The sequence below is a fragment of the Triturus cristatus genome, chromosome 5_2 (assembly GCF_964204655.1).
Source record: "Triturus cristatus chromosome 5_2, aTriCri1.1, whole genome shotgun sequence".
Taxonomy (NCBI): Eukaryota; Metazoa; Chordata; class Amphibia; order Caudata; family Salamandridae; genus Triturus; species Triturus cristatus.
The window spans coordinates 451,958,276-451,977,736 of NC_140588.1; the positions used below are offsets into that span (position 1 = coordinate 451,958,276).

At 45.6% G+C, this 19,461-nt stretch overlaps 1 protein-coding gene across 4 annotated transcripts in view; it reads left to right on the forward strand.

Annotated features, from left to right (window-relative positions):
- COA1 (cytochrome c oxidase assembly factor 1) overlaps positions 1–19,461 on the forward strand; it is a 452,120-nt gene that overhangs the window by 411,467 nt on the left and 21,192 nt on the right. For all 4 annotated transcript variants that reach the window (XM_085607408.1, XM_085607407.1, XM_085607406.1 and 1 more), the window contains one exon: positions 8,286–8,362. In XM_085607408.1, coding sequence (XP_085463534.1) covers positions 8,286–8,362 — 77 coding nt within the window. The remainder of the gene's footprint in view (positions 1–8,285; positions 8,363–19,461) is intronic.

Sequence of the window (19,461 nt, forward strand, 5' to 3'; positions counted from 1 at the left end):
ATGCAGCGTTTCTTTCGGCTCCTGAGTAGTTCTTTTAATTTTAAGCCTATCCAAATCTCTAGGTAGTACCTTGCCTTTCAGGACAGTAATCACAGTTTCATATTTTTCCCTCACTACAGGAGATGGTGTATTTGTTCTAGTCTCCCTCACAGGTTCTTCTTTTTGCCACTATACCACAGTCTTACATTCAGCCCATAAATCAGCAAGTACTACTTTGTCAAAAAATGTATTCAAATCTTTTCACAAGAACTTTGAAATCTTAATGAACCGCTCATCTTGTGCATAACATTGTACCAGTTTGTCTCTCAATTTTGGAAAATTGCTTGTGAATGCAGCCAAGTCACCTCTACTCCAAAGAATTTTAAAATACATTCATTCCTCCTGCTATTTCTCTGAGTGGGAATGCTGTTGTTTTTCCCTTCCTTTCCTCATCTTGTTTTTTCGCTATGGCTTCTTCCCTCTTTTTCTTTTCATGCTTCTTTGCCCATTCCATTTCTATTTTCTCACTCCCACTCCGTTTGCAAATGATTTGACCAATTCTCTAATGTGTAAACGCATTCCTGAAACTCTCATGTTTTCCTATGCTGGATCATCTAATTGAACTCTTTAGCTTCTTTGCAGGTTAAAATTTGTCTTGAGTTCAATCTCGTATTTCTTTGCCAATTCTGTCAATCTGTCATTCACTACAGCATCCCTCCTTGTGATCTCCCTACACAGGTAAATTAATATTTGCCTTTGGTATTGTTCAATATATTCAAATTCTAGACATCCCCTTACTATTTCTTCTAGTTCTATCTTCCGTTGTGCTACATTTAAAGGTTTTTTGATTTCCATTTCTGATTTTCCTTCCGCCTCTGGACTGTTCACCTTCCTGATACCTGCTGCTTCCTGTAACCATGCTAGTATATACCCTTCTTCTGTGGCGTTTATGTCGCATGGGGCAAGTGGAGCTGTGAAAGCTAAGGTCCCTCCATCAATCAGTGCTTGTACTGCCTGTGGGGGTCTCCACACGGCAATCTGAGAATTTTGTGAGGTTGCAACAAACCCGGTGGCAGAAACACCTCCAGCAGCTTGAGGAGCTTCTGGTCTTAAATCCACATTCGGAGGAGCAGTAGCAATAGCTTGAGGCATTCACAGGTGTTATTTGGGTTGTGGTACGTGTTTCGGTCACAGTCGGAGCTGCAACCTGTGGTAGAGCCACAGCTGTTTGGATAATTTGGAGTATCTGTACTGGCCTTTCAATCAGAGCTAAATTTGGTTCCACAGGACCAGTCACCATTGTGGCACTTGTAGTATATAGCGGAGGCCTCAAAGCTAGCATCTGCTCTAGAATTTCGTACCCTGGGTCTGTATCTGTCTCATCATCATCTTTCTTTTGTTTTTCTTTTCCACTGTCCTTTTTTGCTGACTCCACACTAAGAGCTGGATACAATCTAGCTCCCTCTATGATAGCCTTTCTCCACCTATGCTGTTCTTCATCAATGAATCAGCATAATTCTGCACAGCTCTTAGTCCTTCTCTGGTATTTTTCTCTCTCCTTTTCCCTCACAACCTTTTCCCAAGCGTTAAAAGCTTCATATTATGTAAGGCTAGGTGGTGGCTTCATCTTGTGCAATTTTCCTTTTAAATTATCAAGAATTCTAGTATTAAATGTCCTGTATCTGGGAAAACTCAATGCACCTTCATTTTCTCCAATTTTGTTCCATTGGCGATGCCAAGAACAAGTGTGCAATCCATGCTCAGTCATAAAATGTGCAGGCTTACCCTCAGGAGGTGCTTCTTCATTTTCCGTACCGGAATAGTAACATCCCCTCTTACCAATCTCTTCAATTCTTTAAAGTTTTTCATTTTTGCAATAAAACAAGAAAAAAGAAATTTTCAATAAATCTTATTGTTTTTGTTCCGTATGCGTAAAGTCTCAATAATGTAGTCCAATTTTAGCTATCAATTTTTTAATTTTTTTGTTGTGAAGTCAAAACATGCTATTCTCTTTCTGTAATCCAATCCCAGCACGATACTCAGACATCACCAACTTATCCCTACGCAAAAGCACACCAACCTACCATCACAGCATGAAACAATGTGATGTAATATCTCACTCCTTTACAGCAGTTCACCCTCCCTTAAAGTTTTCCACACATTCACTAAACTTTAGCATTAAACCCTTAAATGTCTTCTTGTTTGCCACACCTAAAGAAAATGACAGTATTAAACTCGCTCAAGACTATTTTCCACAACCACAAGTGAAATTTCGACCAGCACTAAATCACCCAAATCAATGCAGCTTCACCCTGCACAATTAGGTTTCACTCACACTGATCAATGTTAATCAACCACAACAATGAATCTCCCTATGTCAGTGGTATAGGTGATCATACCTCACACACTACACCTTGTCCTGCAAACAAGTTTTGCTATGCAATTTATGTATGATTCTGTATATCTCTGGATCTTTCGACTTCATAGAGCCTGGATTCTTCAACCTCTTTTCTTCAATAACTTCATCACTCACTCACATTCACAACACCACTATTTAAAACAACCACAACTACCATAAATAACACATCGCCTTGGTCAGATCTTCAAGTTCTGGACACTGGATTCGGGAATCAGGATTTTTATTTTCGAATTTGGAAATTATTTTATACCTCCATTCAGGGTGTGAAGCATATCTGTGCTACCAGAAACTGTTGGTGTGGAAATTCTTTTCTATTTATCAGTTTAACCAGTGAATTACAAAGGTGACCTCCAATCTCCTCACCTTGTTCTTCTTCAGGTCGACTGGATCTTTGGTACTGTTTTAGAATGGAGCATAAGACAATTTCATCTCAATTAACATTTTATTATGTTCAGTCCATAATAAGAGGTTTGATTTTGTTCGAAAACCTTGATTTAGTGAAAAAAATATTTTTTTTTTTATCTATTAGTCTCATTATTCAAATTAGTGACATAGATAAATTTGCTTACAGACTTAGGGACATATGTATCAAAGGATACATTTGCGATTCTCAAATAGCGATTTTTAGAGAATCGCTATTTGAGAATCACAAAACGCTATGTATGTGGGATTTGCAAATAGTTTTGTGAATCCTACATATTCCTTAATTGCGAATTGCAAATTGCGATTCGCAATTAAGGAATACCTCCCCATTTATTCCTATGGGCCTAGAGAATGCAATTTCAAGGGTGCCAGGGTGTCAAAAGGACACCCTGTTACACCCCTGAAATGTGCATGTGTGCACATGTGGCACACATACATGCCCTAAGGGCATGTATGTGTTCCACATGGCACTTTGAAAAATGCAAAAAAGTGCATTTTTCAAAGAAATCGCAAATTACCACCAACTTGAAGTTGGTGGTAATTTGCGATTTCTTTTTTTTTTTTTTTTTTTGAAAAACCTTTATTAGCATTTCAACCAATAACAAGTATGGGCCTACAACCCCCCGGGGCCGGCCGCTAAGCAGTCAAAGCAACAGAGATCCAATGTTGACACAGGCAGAACCTCAGGGAGCCGAATCTCCATGCTAATATATTCTCGGCCAGTGAATGGCGCAAGTAGGACACCAGGATTAAGAAGGCTTTCATTTTATAATAGGGAAAGACGAAAGGATCAGATGCCAAACAATTTCCCAGCAGCGATAAATGGCAGGCAGAATAACAAACTTAAACATTAAACGGCAATCTATCGAGTCAATGGCGCTAAAACAGGAAGTACAGGATGTAGAGAAGTATCATGACCAGTTGCGCCTGCAGTCCCATGCCCTAAAGCCCAGAAAACACCCCGGAAATTGTGGCACACATGAAAAAGCAGTGATTCACAACAAAGGAGTTGTACCACGCTGATCCCAGAAAAGAAAAACAAAGAAGAATCAGAGAAGAAAAAGGAGGCCATGGAAAAAAAAAGGGTAAAGACTAAAGAATCCCCTTCCCCAACCCCCCACCCTGCACCTCTGCAGATGAGTACGGCCCCCCCCCCCCAGCAGTGTGCCTGTCGCCCTGGAACCAGACCCGAAATATAGAAGAACAGAGAAAAGGGAGTAAGAAAAGAACCCCACCAGACGGGGGGGTAGAGAGAATATTAATAAACTGGAGGAGGGCCTTCAAAACATGCCCCCGGCTTCTCCCTCCCGCACGGTAAGTTTTCCCCAAGGCAAACAGTAAGCAGCACAAAATCAACCATGTCAAAGAAAGATGGGGAGCATTATGCACCAATTATACTGATAGCTATGCCATGAGAGCACGCAACCCCTGAGCCCGCCCGTCTACTAGATGACCACCCCTGAAGGGTCAGCCTTATCCTTGACCACTCTTTGCAAATCTGCCCACGCATACCCCTCGACCCAGCGCCATGTCCAATGTTACAAGGTAAAGGAGTGTCCAAAAACGACCGGGAAGCGACGCACACAGGTGGGGTGGAAGTCTCTGAGTACCAACACAGTCCGCATCATGGAGGGACGTCTTTCCCAGTGTTGCCCCAGGATCTACACTGCACACAAGGTCCAGGAAGTCAGAATCAGCCAAAGTAGACAACTGTTGCTCGAATTTTCCCTGGGTCGCCGGAGGCCGTGCACGGGACGAGGCCACCACCTCCCACTCAGGTCCAATACCTCCGGAACAGATCAGACCCACAGCCAGCCGATCACACGGAAGCATACTGTCCGGAGTTTCCAGCTGTTCACTAATCTCAGGGGTGGCCGCGGCATTGTCCTCCTGTGTGCAGTGTGGGAAGTCCCTGTGTACCTGAGGACAGGCCGGCCGCAACTGTCCCGACGCTGATGCCACACCATCGAGCTTACTCCCCAAGACCCCGATGCCATGAACCAAGGTGGAATGAAGGGCACCGAGAGCCTCGAGGAGGTCGCCGTACCCCAGCACAGCTCTCTGCGATCGCTCCGCCACACTCCCAAAAGTCACACACTCCCAATCCTGCTGTGACCCGGTGGACAGGATGGTAGGCTTCATCATAACAAGATGGCCGCCGGGTAGGCCCGACCCGTATTGGGACCAGGACCCAGGGACAAGCGCCTCAAGGTCCACGTCACTGGAAACAGGGTTCCGGGGGCAGGCAAAAATTATCCGTTGTGTGGTCACGGGCAACAGTCGTCCCCACCACAGACCAGCGCCCGTGAAAATCCGGGAGCAGCCCGCAAGAATCAGGGCGAGTCACGGGCGGCGTCCGGGCAGCTCACCGTCAAAGGCAGGGGCAATCACCGGAGAATCTCAGAATTGCCACCCCGGGCATGCACTCGGTCCGCTACGCTTAGCGGTAGGAACGACCACAGCGAAATGTAGGCCGAGGTGTGCACCGCTCCGGTGGTCCGACTCCACCCAGTCACCACAGGCCGCTGTTGTTGAACTGCCACCCGGCCAAGGCGTCGACTCGAGGTCCTGGCTCCAGGGCTGCACGGGCCGCAAATTTCAAAGGCACATTTCTCCGGCGGTACAGCCGCCAGAAACTTCGGAGTCACACGGTCGGTTGCCACTCTCCTTCACAAATACGAGCGCGTAGCGCAGGCTAAGGATCTCAGGCAGGATATCCGTGCGGGATGCGGAGGTTCACGGAGCCGGGAGTCTACGCTGCCGTCCCGGTCGCCATCTTGGCTCCTCCCCCAATTTGCGATTTCTTAAGGAGAAATAGCACAACTTGGGTGCTTTTTACATCGCATTTAAGGAATCGCAATTTGCGATTCCTTAAATGCTTTCGCAAAATAAGGAATCAAAAATTTTGCGATTCCCTATTTTGAGAGGGCCTTTTGGGATGATACAACCCAAAAGGCTTTTTCCCATTCGTAAACGGGCCGATTCTGAGAATCGGCCCGTTTGCGAACGGGAAATGGGCTTCATACATATGCCCCTTATTGAGAAGTTCATGGTTAGAGCCAAACAAGAAAATATTACAGCGTGTTCCATAAAAAAAAAAACTAAGTCCCTACCCTACTCTAATGAATGCTAACTCACCAGAACCCATAAAGAGTTCTTTAGAAAAGAGCGAGATTGTAAAGGAGAATCTAATTTAGAATCAGATTTACTATTTGCACACAGTTGCAGCAGCAACTGTTCAAAGTTGAGCCGGAGAACAGTTACAGCAGTAGCTATAACTTTCAAAAAGATATACATCCACAGAGTAGTAGATGACAGAAATCACCATCAGCAGTAGCTTACAGCGAAAAGGACATAAGATGCTAAGGAGTACGAGAATGGTCACAGAACAAATAGCTTGGACCTGTCTGGACAGCATGAAGCTCTCGTAAAATAAAATGGTAAATCTGGGCTAGCGTCTAGCTAGGATCAAGTATATTATAGACACAAAATACATGTAACATTCCACATGGGTGTTAGGTCATCTCGAGCCAATGGTAAGGGATTGTTGAATGGGCTGCTTCTTCTTTTACTCATTTCCACGGCAAGCGTACGAAGGCGGCAAAAGATTATCTGCAAGCTGTCTACTAAGTTACAAATGTCCTGGGGGCATATTATCAAGGACGGCGTTAAAAATTATCACTGGTTTAGCGGCAGAAAACTGCCGCTAAAGCGGCGATAATGGGCTTGATAATATGCCCTGGAGAATTCTCATAGAAGTCCATGTTCTGGTGTGAAGTGATAATCAAGCCCATTATCGCCGCTTTAGCTGCAGTTTTCTGCCGCTAAACCGGCTATAATTTTAACGCTGTCCTTGATAATATGCCCCCAAGAGCATTAGTTTTACTCCAAGTTCCCACAAGAACCTTGAAGACTGTTCTATTAGCCTATTCAGATCTCCACTGCGTGACAATGAACTATTACTAAAGCAGAAACATTCTAGTTATATCTAACGGGACTAGGTCATGAAATTCACGTTTTAGTATAAGTATCATTGTTTTAATATACTATTTCAGCATTCATCATTGTGAATATGTGGCAGCTAGAAAATAACTGAGTACGATGAGATCATGCAACTTGGAAAGGAAAGAAATACATTTTAAAGTCAGCACATTCTTCAAAGATGACATGTTGATGAAGTCGAATGTGAAATATTTATTTAATATAGCACAGTTCAGCATTTCCTAAAACCACAATTTATTTCTTATGAAAAATGTGAAGGCACTGTAAGGGTTGAGAAATATAAAAGAGGACTAGTCAACTTAGCAGTGGAACTATGATAGGAATGGATGCTTACTACAAAGAAAGTCATCATGTTATCATGCTTCGCGTTATTTGGCACATTTAATGAAAGGCACATTTTCTAGTTATTCCATTCTTTGCGCGTTCTCATGTTAATATTTTCACAAGTTAAACACATATTTCAAGCTAATTTTATCTGCTTCATCAAATCCCTTTCCAGGATAATAAGGGGAATCAGTCACCCAGATGTGCTGAAGGTGTAGGGAAAGAGCCTTCTGCACACAAAATTGTTTTCTCAGCATTTACACAGGAAGTTCCATACCCCTTCCAAATTTCTCTGTTGTGTAGAACTCCATACAGGTAGATTAGGAACCCACTGGACTAGTCACATGACATTCACATAAGTTCACCTGGAAACAAGGTAATATTCAGAGAAATAAAATACACCCACTTTGAAACATATCCTAGATTGCAGTGAGTGAGCATATGAAGCGCGCAAGCCCGGCAGCTATTTAGAGGTTTGCTTTCCTTGAGCAAATTCAGATTTTTTTCCCTTTCCTCCATCTTTCTTTCAGTCTTTTTCCTTCTTTCATTCCTTCCTTGTCTCAATCATTATTTCTGTCTTGTTTTCATATTTCCATCATTCCTCCCTTATTTCTTTCCAACTGTCTACCTTTTTCATCCATTCCAAAATCCATCCATCCATCCATCACACTCTTTCCTACTTTCAGTGTTCTCTTGTTCCATTAAGGCCACCACTTCACTGTGCATACTATCTTCCTGCAGTGGTATTTATCAGCAGCAGCTAACTGAAGACAGAGCCGTCTGTGATCAAAATAAAAAACGGAAATATTTTATATTAATCAGATCGGCTAATTGGCACCCACTTCCCAATCTGGCTGGCAAAGTGAGGGGTTCATGATGTAACTGCCTGGAAACCTGCAACTGGCACAGCCTCACATGCTTACTAATGGGAATGATGGTGAATACCAAAAAAAGTGAACGTACATTAAGCCAGAGATCTAAATCTACACCTGGACTTTGTTTTTTGGTGAATTGACTGTTTCAGGATGGGCATCTGGATGACATGCTGTCTTATTTCGAAGCAGACCATGTCTATTTTGAAAGTTGTATTTCACTTCCCGTGCATTGATAAGCCTCCCTTATTATCTGACTTTTACAGATGAAAATACCGGTGTCTGGAACGAAGTCGGGCGGTTATCTCTACACCAGCTCTGTGAGGGACATCTCCCACAGCAGGTCAGGTTTTTTTCTGAGTATAGTTTGCAGCATAACCCACAACGTCTTTGGCTCATATATTCGATATGTTATTAGCTTGGGTTATGTCGGGGACTTCAACCTTTCCTACAGGTGAGCTACTTCCGAAGATTGAAAACGGTTATGAGCTACTGCCTATTAAGGGATTCGATAGATCTGCACAGAGGTCAAAGAACGTATGCACTGACCCCAGAGTATCCCGCACTTGCAACACGCAGAATACAAAATGAATGGCACAGAAGCTATACTGTAAAATGTTTAAATTTGGCGTCTCTGTGGATCAGTTTTGTCTCTTTGCTCTTGAGATAGCGAAAGGGAGAAGGAGAAAGAGAGAGAGTGTGAGGAAAAAGAAAGAAGAGGAAGAGAGAAGAGGAAGCGTGAAGGAGACAGAGAAAGGAAAGGATGACAGGCTGAGAGAAAAAAGGGCAAGAGAGAAAGGAAAATAAGAAATAAAGAAGCACAGCAGTACAGGGAAGTAAAACAAAAGAAAGGAGAGAAAGAATGAGGAAAAATAAACAGAGAAAGGAGCAAAATAGAGTAGATGAAAGATGAAAGAAATTAAGAAGAAAATAAAAGAGGTAGAATAAAATAAACAGTGAAAGGAATCAATGAAAGGAAAAGAAGAATGAACGAATAGCAAACTAAGAAGTAGAAAAAAGAAGAAAAGCACGACGGAGAAAGACAAAATAAATAAAACAAGAAAGAGACTGATAAAAGGATTAAAAGTAAAAAAAAGAAAAAAGAGAGCTGAAAAGGAAAGAAAGAGTAGAAAAAAGAACAAAAAAAGAAATAAGTAGAAACATGGAGAAAAGGACAGCAGAGGAGGAAGAAGGGGGAAAAAGGCAAGTGTACTGTGATGAAGCCGACAGCATGACATCGGACTGCGGCAATAATCCAACATGGCCGCCATTCTCGAACATCCTGGAAGTACGGGAGGCGCTATAGACGACGCGGTGCGTCAAGAGGACGTGCCCTATGAAGGAGAATGATTGAGAGCGACGAGGGGTTCGGAGGAGAATAGACAGAGTTACGGAGCAGAGAGAGACGCGGGAAACGAAAACCAGGAGGAGTGAAGAGAGGCAGTCAATATCCGGGCAGAGGAGGACGGCGTGCAGATCGGAGGTCGGAAAGAGATGCAGGACGACATCGTCATCGTGGGAGGAGACGCCAAAGACCGAAACCGCTCAAGGAGCCCTGCGCAGGAGACCAGGGCTTCCTGAGGAGACGCGGAGGTTGGGTCTTCCCTCACCATGGCCCAGGAGGGTCGTGGAGCCAGGCAAGCACCTGCAGCATGCTCGTTTTCCATTAAAGGGTTGTGGGCACGACTGAAGGGCACAAGGGAGTGAGCACAACTATCCCTGCACTAGTCTCCCACACGATAGATCACTGGTGGCGGAGCACTTTTCCCTTCCCTTTTGTTTGTATAACACGGCAGTAGCCTGAACCCTCTTTATTGTTTTCCTTTTTGGGTCACCGGTCTCCTGACTCCCCGTGAGAAGAAGACTGGGAAGCAGACATAAGAAGAGCCAAGGAGAAAAGGACTTATAGTCAGTTTATCCACCAATTACAGCCAAAAGGCTTATTTCATTTTGGAGAAACGTATGTGCCATAAACATACTCTTCCCCATTAAAAAGACAGAAGAAAGAGAACCAAACCCTGTGCTTGTCTTACCTAAAAAGGAAGGATGGGAGGTCCGGATCAGGTTCCCTCGACCACATGTACAATAAGCAAATGCAGCAAGAAAAAGTGAAAGACAGAAAGAATAACGGAGAGGAGAAAAGCTGAAGACAGGGAAAGGATATAAGACTGAAAGAAAGGAGGAAAATAAGTAAGGAAGAAGAAAAAAGCAGAAAAACAAAGAAGCAGATAAAGATATAGGGAATAGGTAGGAGAGATGCTAACCCACACTCACAAGGCCCTCCACGACACAGGACCAGCATACCTGAACAGCCGACTCAAATTCTACGCACCCCAAAAGACCCTACGATCAGCCCAGCTCTCCTACGCCGTGGTCCCCCATACCAGAAAGACCAGATCGGGAGACCGCTCCTTCTCCTTCTGCGCGGCCAGAGCCTGAAACAACCTTCTGCTCCACCTCAGACAGACAACATCGCTCCCCATCTTTGCAAGAAACCTCAAAACCTGGCTCTTCGACAGACCGCCTCCTTGATGGACTGGAACCTGTGAACCCCCCATCCCCCAGCGCCTTGAGACCCTTACGGGTGAGTAGTAGCGCTTAACAAACACCTGATTGATTGATTGATTGATTGATTGATTGATTGACTGGGAAAGCAAAAAGGAGGTGGAGGAAGAATAAATGGTAAAGAAGAAAGAAAAAGAATGAAAAAACAAAGGAAAGAATTATTGAGAGAAAGGGGGGCGCTAGAGGGCGCCAAGCAAGATGGCCGCACTTGCGTGAGGCTCTTGCTGCTCGGGTCACAATCCTTCTGATATCCGGCTCTTCGACAGCTCCTCATTGCTGGAAGTTCTATTTTCTGGACACTGAAACTTGTCTGCTCCATGATGCTGTAACAGCGGTCGGTAAAACGGCCTGCACGCTCCAAAAGTCACCTGTGCAGTGTCCGTGCCAGCTTGCCTAAGATGGCGGCCGCTATCACTGCCCAGCTCCGCTGACAACCATGTGGGTCCGGAGACCCCTGCTGTGTCTGCACTACCGCCGCTCACCCGTCTGCGACCATGGGGGCCACCGCAGACCGATCATCTCCTTGGAGCCCCGTTGCCTGAGCTATTATCTGAGGAGTCGGTGCGGCACACCCGGCGATTGAGAGACCCACATCCACCAGTAGCGGCTCTGCAGGCCCACCCTCCAGCCAGATGGTGTGCTCCGCGACCTGGCGCTTCGAACCTGCGGCCTGAAGCCCTACATCCTGTCTGACCGGTGAGTGCGCTGCCCCAGGGGCCTCGCCCCGCTCTACCAGGCGCTCACCTTCCAGTCGCCGCTGCCGGATCGCCAGCCGACGGTGCTGGCCTAGTCAAACCCTCCCTGCCAAAGTCTCCAATCTACCAAGAGGCCGGTGCAGATGTCACTCTGTCCGCAGCTGCCGCCAGGACCTGTCCCTCTGCCTCGCAACCGCCCGGCCTCCACCCGCTCACCGTGCTGAGCACCCACCGAGCCTCATCTGCCCCAACCTGCTACTCTCTCAGCCAGCTCTGCCGCCTGGTTCCCGTGCCCACACTGGACTGCGGAGAATGCACCATCATCTGCTGACGAGGCACCTTTATACCACGCTGTGCCTCAGCCTGCTGACCCCCGACAGGGCCTACTACCTCAACCCTTCACACTCTCCGGGCCCCGGGACCCACCGATACCCATCTGCTCTCTCTATAGTGGCCGCCTGGCCATCACGCAGTGCTGATTCTCCGGACTTTTGGCCAGGGGCCGCTGGCCTGCTGAGACACCTGCGCAGCCTGCACGGGGCCCACTGCCGACACCGAGGCCCCTCCTCGGCTCCGCCAGCCCCGGGCTCTCGTCCCAATACCTCCCTGGCAGACGGCTGGCTGGACCTGCCACGCTCCTCTGCTCCTCCTCCTGAACCTGGGCCGCAGTGGTGAACTGACCAACGCGAGCGGTCCCCACCACTAGCCGATAGAGAAGGCCCCTTCATCACTCGCCTCAACCGCCTGCTGGGCCGCGGCCTTTCCTGGCTGCTACAGGCCCACAACATACCGCCTCATTGATTCTGCGGCGGGACACGACACGACAGGGGATGCCCCGGGGGCCTGGAGGGCATATAACACGGCATCGCCTCCTCAACTAGGGATTGGGCCAGTCCCTGAACCCTTGTCCCCCCGCACAGAACTCCTCCTCACTCCACTGCGGACTAACTGCGGCCAGTTTTCTGCGGCATTGGTGGTCAGACACAACAGTTCGGCCCACACTACCTCTACATTGTGGCCACCCGGACCCTTGTTCTACCGCCTCAGGGCTGCCCGGCCGTACTACATTGCTCAGCAATACCCAATCTACGCTGCTGGCGCCCCATCGGTGGCTTCGCATTGTCCTGGAGCGCCGCATCTCAGATATCGAGGATACCTCTACCACGACGACTGAAAAAACGCTTAACATGGAGCAAGTCCTCAAGGTAATAGCTGCAAAAAATGAAGATTTAGAATCCCGTTCAAGGAGAAACAACCTGCAGATCCTAGGAGTGCCCGAGTCAACAGCCACTGGCAGAATGGAGGATTATGTGGAACGCATGCTCATCACGCTGTTTGGGAAAGAGGCTTTCTCGGCGGTACTCATCGTGGAGAGAGCGCACCGATCCCTGGCCTCCCGCCCAGTACCTGGAGCTCCTCCTCGGCCTATCATTGCGAGACTACTTAATTATAGGGACCAGGATGTTCAGGAGGCCCATAGAAAATTTCTCCCGGCAAATAAGAAGCTCCAGCAAGCACAAATTACATATGCCGTGCTGTTCCCGGCACGCCTTAAAGTCACGCACAAAGGGAAGCAACATTTTTTTCACCAACCCTCAACAGGTCTATGATTTTTTAAAATCTCTACCTAAGCGACCAGCAGACCATGCCCCCCTTTTCACCAACCTGCCGGAACTGATGCCTTATCAGATGTAGAATGACCATCACTCCACTTCTAACCGTTTTAGATCAATCATTCACTCGGCACACTGCACTACTGGACACTTTCTCAGGACACCACCGGATACGAGGCGCCCTTCACCACAGACTGCAGCACGGATCCTGCCGTGCTGGTGCCATTGTCACTAGCAAGTTCCGGCCCGCTGCCACTGATCACTTGGCGCGATGAGACTCTCTACTACTCCCCTCGCACCCTCGCACCTGCGAGGTGACCCTGGTTCGCCCTCTAGCCGCAACTCCTCAGGAAACCCCTACACTGTTTTCATTCATTACTATAATGGTCTTTTTTTTCTCCTCCCCATTGGTAGCCTGATATTTTGGACATTTGGGAAGGGTGGGAGGGTAGAACGCCATGGCAGGATTGGGCTGCTGATGTGGGAGGAGGGAGGGGGATGTTTTGTTTATTGTTGCTTGTTGACGCCCTGACGCACACACACCAAGCGACTGACCCACTTGACAAATACTCGACACCCCTTGTAAAACTTCAGACATGTTACTATGATGACCCGCCCTAATCCCCCCAAATACAACCTTCTAACATGGAATGTGAGGGGTCTGGGAGACCCCCCGTAAGCGCGACACATCCTGGGGTACTTAGACAGGCACAATGTGCAGTGCGCCATGCTCCACAAGACACACATCGGCCCATCCAATTCAACCTCATTTGCAGCCCGCCAGGCCACCTACCATTGTTTCTCCTTGTACTCCACCTATGCAAGCGGAACCTCCATCCTAATTAGCCGCACTCTCCCTTCCACATCCATTGGCTCCTACGCCGACCCTTTTGGCTGATACAGTATCTTGTGGGGTAGACTAGTCTCCCAGTCCATCACATTAGCCACTTGCTATGGCCCGAATACGGACAACCTCGAGTTCTTTCATGTTCTCTTGGGCAAGATCCTCAACGCTGGCTCAGCACACATAATATGGGGTGGAGATTTTAACGTCACCCTTGACCCGTCACTGGACTGCTCGCATGCACAGCTCCACCACTACTCTAACGCGCAGCGCCTCCTCACTCACATCACCGCAGACTATGGCCTGGTTGACGCCTGGCTCAATCTGCACCCACACAATAGAGTTGGTACTTGCTTCTCAACCGCCCACTCCTCCTGGTCGCGCATTGACAGGTGGCTCATATCCAGAGGGCTGACACCTTGGCAGACCCACGTCTCCCACCTCCCACGCACCTACTCAGACCATTCGCCAGTGCTTCTTACGTTAATCCCCTCCCCACGAAGTCACCATACCTGTCCTGGTGACTGCTCACACACCCGTTACTAGACCCAATGTTCAAATCCGAACTTGAGCAAGAGATAATTGACTTCTTTCCTCGTAATGAGCACTCCATCACACAATACTCCACTGTCTGGGAGGCTTTCAAAGTCACTATTCGCAGGATCTGCATCGCTAAGGGGGGTGGGATCCTTAGGGACATACGCACCACACTCCACAAGCTGCAGATCGACCTCAAACGCGCCGAAGCGCGAATGCAGGTCACACCCACCCCAGAGTTACAATCGCGTCTGAGATACCTACTCACCGAATACCAAGAGACAGCGGACAGGGAGTGTAAATTTAGGGAGAAATACCACCAAGCCTGTCGCTACGGGGAGGGGGAAAGGCCGGGCAAAGTGCTTGCAGCCCTTTTCCGTCCACCCAGGTTCTCTAATACCGTTCTCAAAATCACTGACAAACGGCCAATTGCATAGAAGCACTCCGGATTTAGCTGCCACATTCAAGCGGTTTTATATCACTTTGTACACATTGCACAGAACACAGCCTGTCGACTTTAACCCCTTCTTCCAAGACACAGCGATTGGCTGGCTGGGGGACACCCAAAGGAAGTTTCTCCTCGCTGACTTTGAAGACAAGGAGATCCTCGCGGCCATTATGCAGCTGCAGTCCGCCCGGGCCCCTGGCCCGGATGGCCTTATGGACGAATTTTACAAGACTTTCCACTTCACTCTCCTTCCCATCCTCCAACAGGTTTACGAGGAAGGCATTTTTCCTCAAACCATGCATGAGGCACTTATAATATCTCTGCTAAAACCAAGGAAACCGGCTCCACAATGCGACTCATACAGGCCGCTTTCCCTGATTAATGTTGACGCTAAAATCTTAGCGAAACTAATTACAAACCGCATCAGCCCCCTTATGACCGCTCTAGTGCTCCCTGACCAATCAGGGTTCGTACCCGGTAGAGGTACCTCCCATAACCTCCACACCCGCTGTTCTTCACGACATTGATATTACAACGTAAAAGAGAGGGGCTCTTTGCCACAAATAGGGGTAGAGCACCAATAGACAAAAGTCAAGAGAAGAATTCCCCTATTTGGCACATCATCAGGTGAACTAAAAAATTCTTACCCACACCAAACCATTCACTCACCAGAACAAGCACCCTTGTCTTAACCACATGTGGACTCGTAATTAAAAATTTCTATATTTTATTAGAAACAATGACATAATAAAACATTTCTTTATAACAATCACAAGACAATAAAATCTGCGCCCAATGTTATAGTTGCTGGACAGTTAGAAAATAAAGAAATTACAATAAAAAACATACAGTAAAAATACATTAAACCAATTTCATCCTAAGAGTCATTAGTAAACACTGGGAGAACACAAGTAAGAAAGATGCTTTCTAATCAAAAAACAAAGGAAGACAAATGATCTAGATCAACTATTCTCATTACACTAGATACTTAGTGTTTGCATTTTCCGGAGAACAGATGTCATTCCGATCTATAGTCTCCTTTACTTTAAAGTTGCGTCGACGCGTTTCGGTGGAAAACAGAAAATAGAAGACCACCTTCTTCAGGACAGTTAATTATGGTCTCCCACAATATAAAGAATCTAGACAAATCATAAAAGTTGGCATTAAAAATCAAAAAAGACATACATTTAATATACCCATCTCTAATATACAATTTGTACAATTGTGATTTACATCTATACACGCCATACATGGGTGTTAACAATTTTATAAAAACCTTATATGGGTGTCCACAATTTAATAAAAATCCCTATACCAGTTTCCAAACTCTAACAGGGGCAGCAGAATCCATTATAGGAAAGAGAAGTGTAGTTCTCCTGGTGATTCATCAACCACAACCACACATGTACTCCCAATCTTTAACATAGCTTATTCACCACACATCATCCATGCGCTCTTCTTATTTGAATAGAACAGCTAGGTTTCTATTCAGTGAGGGATATTACCTTCTATTCTAGCCAGTACATCCAAGCGGTAGGTACTAGAGGATTCCTTCCCTTACTTCTCTTTAACGGGAGTACGGTAAGTTCATAGGATATATAAGGGAACACACCTCTTAATCTGAAAAAATAGAATCGGATATAATTATAGCCTCACCTTTGAGCCTACTAAAGGAGGATAAAATGCCCTAATGTCTGTCTTGTTATATATACCTGCCATCCTGTGTATCCGTTTCAAAGTGCGCTCATAGTATAGGAAAGGTGGGACCGGCTAAAACTGTAAGAGAAGTCCAAACATAAATATCATATGGACCAACCCCCAGCCCCAAAGAATAACATAGTCTATAGGTTCCACTTACTGAAAATAGGGAACAATCCCGTCCAAAAGCTTGTCTCAGGGGTAAGGAAATACTCTATTCTTTTAAGAACATATCCGTCCTAAATATCCATACTTCATTGGCTGATGTATTTGGTTAGATCTCGGTACACAAGTATTCTCGAGATTCCAAAGATTTCTATAAGGGGTAAAAAATAAGACGAGGGGATTGTATGAGTTAAATCACTTATTGTTCCAATCCTGTGTCCATAGATTTCGATAGACTCAGCTGTAGTATGCACATATATTAACTATTTCTATCCTATAATGGCTACTTCTAACCTGTTGGTGGCATGTGGAAATTAATTATATTTAGTCCCAAAAAATTACTGTTAAAACAAACACTGGCTATTGTGCCACCAACAGTTAGGTTCTTTTTACCATTTTTTGGCAAACTCAAAAAACGCTGAAACTTCATCTTAAATATCTGCTAGTCAGTGGATTTCCAGAGGTAACACCAGAAAGCTAACTTTGCCCTAATAAACTACACTCACCCCGTTGCAGCACGTGGAAATCTTGAAGCCTTGACCTGGTCCCCAGTGAAGCGCGTATCTAAATGAGCAGAAGAGAGAGCTGTCTTATACCCCCTGCTCCTCGGGGCGGGGCATTCAATCAACCTCAGCTGTGAAATATTAGAAAAATGACCGCGGAAAGAGACCTAAAGACGCGGCCATCTTTGACTGCCAAAAGTTGGCCATTGGTGTATAGAAAAGTAAGGACGGGGCGAGCCAAGTGAAAACAAAAACCCATCTACCGTCCTCCTTCGAAAGTACCAAACAAAGAGAACCGTTGGCCTTTATATACAAACGCCGATACGATGCAGCCTCGTAGAAAATAAAAAGCGAGGTCGATATCAGCCTACAGAGAGCTATTTAAACTGAGGTTTTCCAATGGCATACATGGCGGCCATCTTTGAGTGACCAATAAAGGTACATAGTCCAATCGTACCAAAGTCGACACCCTCACTCTAAATAAGGGATTTTAACAGGTTGCGACAAGGTAATGTTCAAAACTGAATCCAAAACGGAGTAAAACACGAATCGCAAAAACCCCTCTACTTAAAGAAAGGCAAGCAATTTTATTATCGTTATTGCTAACCATTACTATCCTTCACACTCCATGCTGTGCGCACGAGTCAGGGCAAGAAAAAGGATAAAGGCCCGTTGTTTGCAAACGCAAACTCCCTTCAACAGCATCAATAATTCCTAAAAACCCTAATAAGTGCAACAGTATATTCGAAGAGCCAGAGTTCAGGATATACCAAAATCAATTAAGGGTATTCCTGGTATATGTCAGAGAACAGTACGAGGCGAGTTCCTTTCTATAGAGAGATCTTAGAAAGAATCTCTTAGGGTAGCATCTATAGAGCAGAATCTAGGCACAATGACGGACCTTAATATTCAGAAGAACTCGTGAGGGAAGGAACCGTTATCTGATCAAACGATCCCATTCCTCCCTCGAGTTCAAACCATTTCTCACTGTATTCAAAAGTGAGATATACCATTGCTCTCTGATTTTTCTTTTTTGTTCCATGTTGCCTCCGCGAGGCCCCATCCATATCTTCTCGAGGATAAACCATTTTAAGTCAGATTCATTGTGGCCCATTTCAATAAAATGGGTGACTAGGGGAGCATTGACTTTCTTAGTTCTAATAGCGGAGCGATGTTCTTGGAGTCTGGTTCTAAGCTCCCTGCCTGTCTCCCCTACGTAACCTTTCTCACATGGACATTTAAGGAAATATACGATGTTTTTACTCCTACAGTTGTTAAGGGATCTGGAGGATACCTTGTGTCCATTGTATTCCAAACTACCTGACTCAATGCATAGTGAACAGACATTACATGTGCCACACTTTGCGTTTCCCATGGCAGTAGCTCTGTCCAACGTGCTTTGTACTTTGCCCCTGTTCTCTCTATACGTATGGACCAGTTCGTTTCTCAAGTTCCTGTTTCTTTTGAAAGCAAAAATGGGTCTTTCCAACTTGAGTTCTTCCTCATTATTAATAATATGCCAATTGCTATTGATGACATTCTTGATACGGTTACTGATGTGGGAAAAATTACTTACAAAGACCACTTTGTCAGATTCCTTTTTCTCTTTGACAGTATTGCTAAGCATAGCTTCTCTGTCATAAAATCTGGCACGTTTGAAGGAGTGTGAAATTAGTTTTTTAGGGTACCCTCTTTCCTTGAATTTCTGTTTCATGGTCTCCGCATGTCTATAGAAATCCTTGATATCAGAAAAGTTCCTCCGCAAGCGGAGAAACTGACTGAAGGGTATATTATCACGCTGTGATTTGGGGTGGAAACTAGAATAATGCAACAGAGTATTTTTGGCCATTGGTTTTGTGAATAGTTCCACCGCCAAACTCCCATCTACCTCTTTGATAGAGATATCCCACCTTTCCTATACTATGAGCGCACTTTGAAACGGATACACAGGATGGCAGGTATATATAACAAGACAGACATTAGGGCATTTTATCCTCCTTTAGTAGGCTCAAAGGTGAGGCTATAATTATATCCGATTCTATTTTTTCAGATTAAGAGGTGTGTTCCCTTATATATCCTATGAACTTACCGTACTCCCGTTAAAGAGAAGTAAGGGAAGGAATCCTCTAGTACCTACCGCTTGGATGTACTGGCTAGAATAGAAGGTAATATCCCTCACTGAATAGAAACCTAGCTGTTCTATTCAAATAAGAAGAGCGCATGGATGATGTGTGGTGAATAAGCTATGTTAAAGATTGGGAGTACATGTGTGGTTGTGGTTGATGAATCACCAGGAGAACTACACTTCTCTTTCCTATAATGGATTCTGCTGCCCCTGTTAGAGTTTGGAAACTGGTATAGGGATTTTTATTAA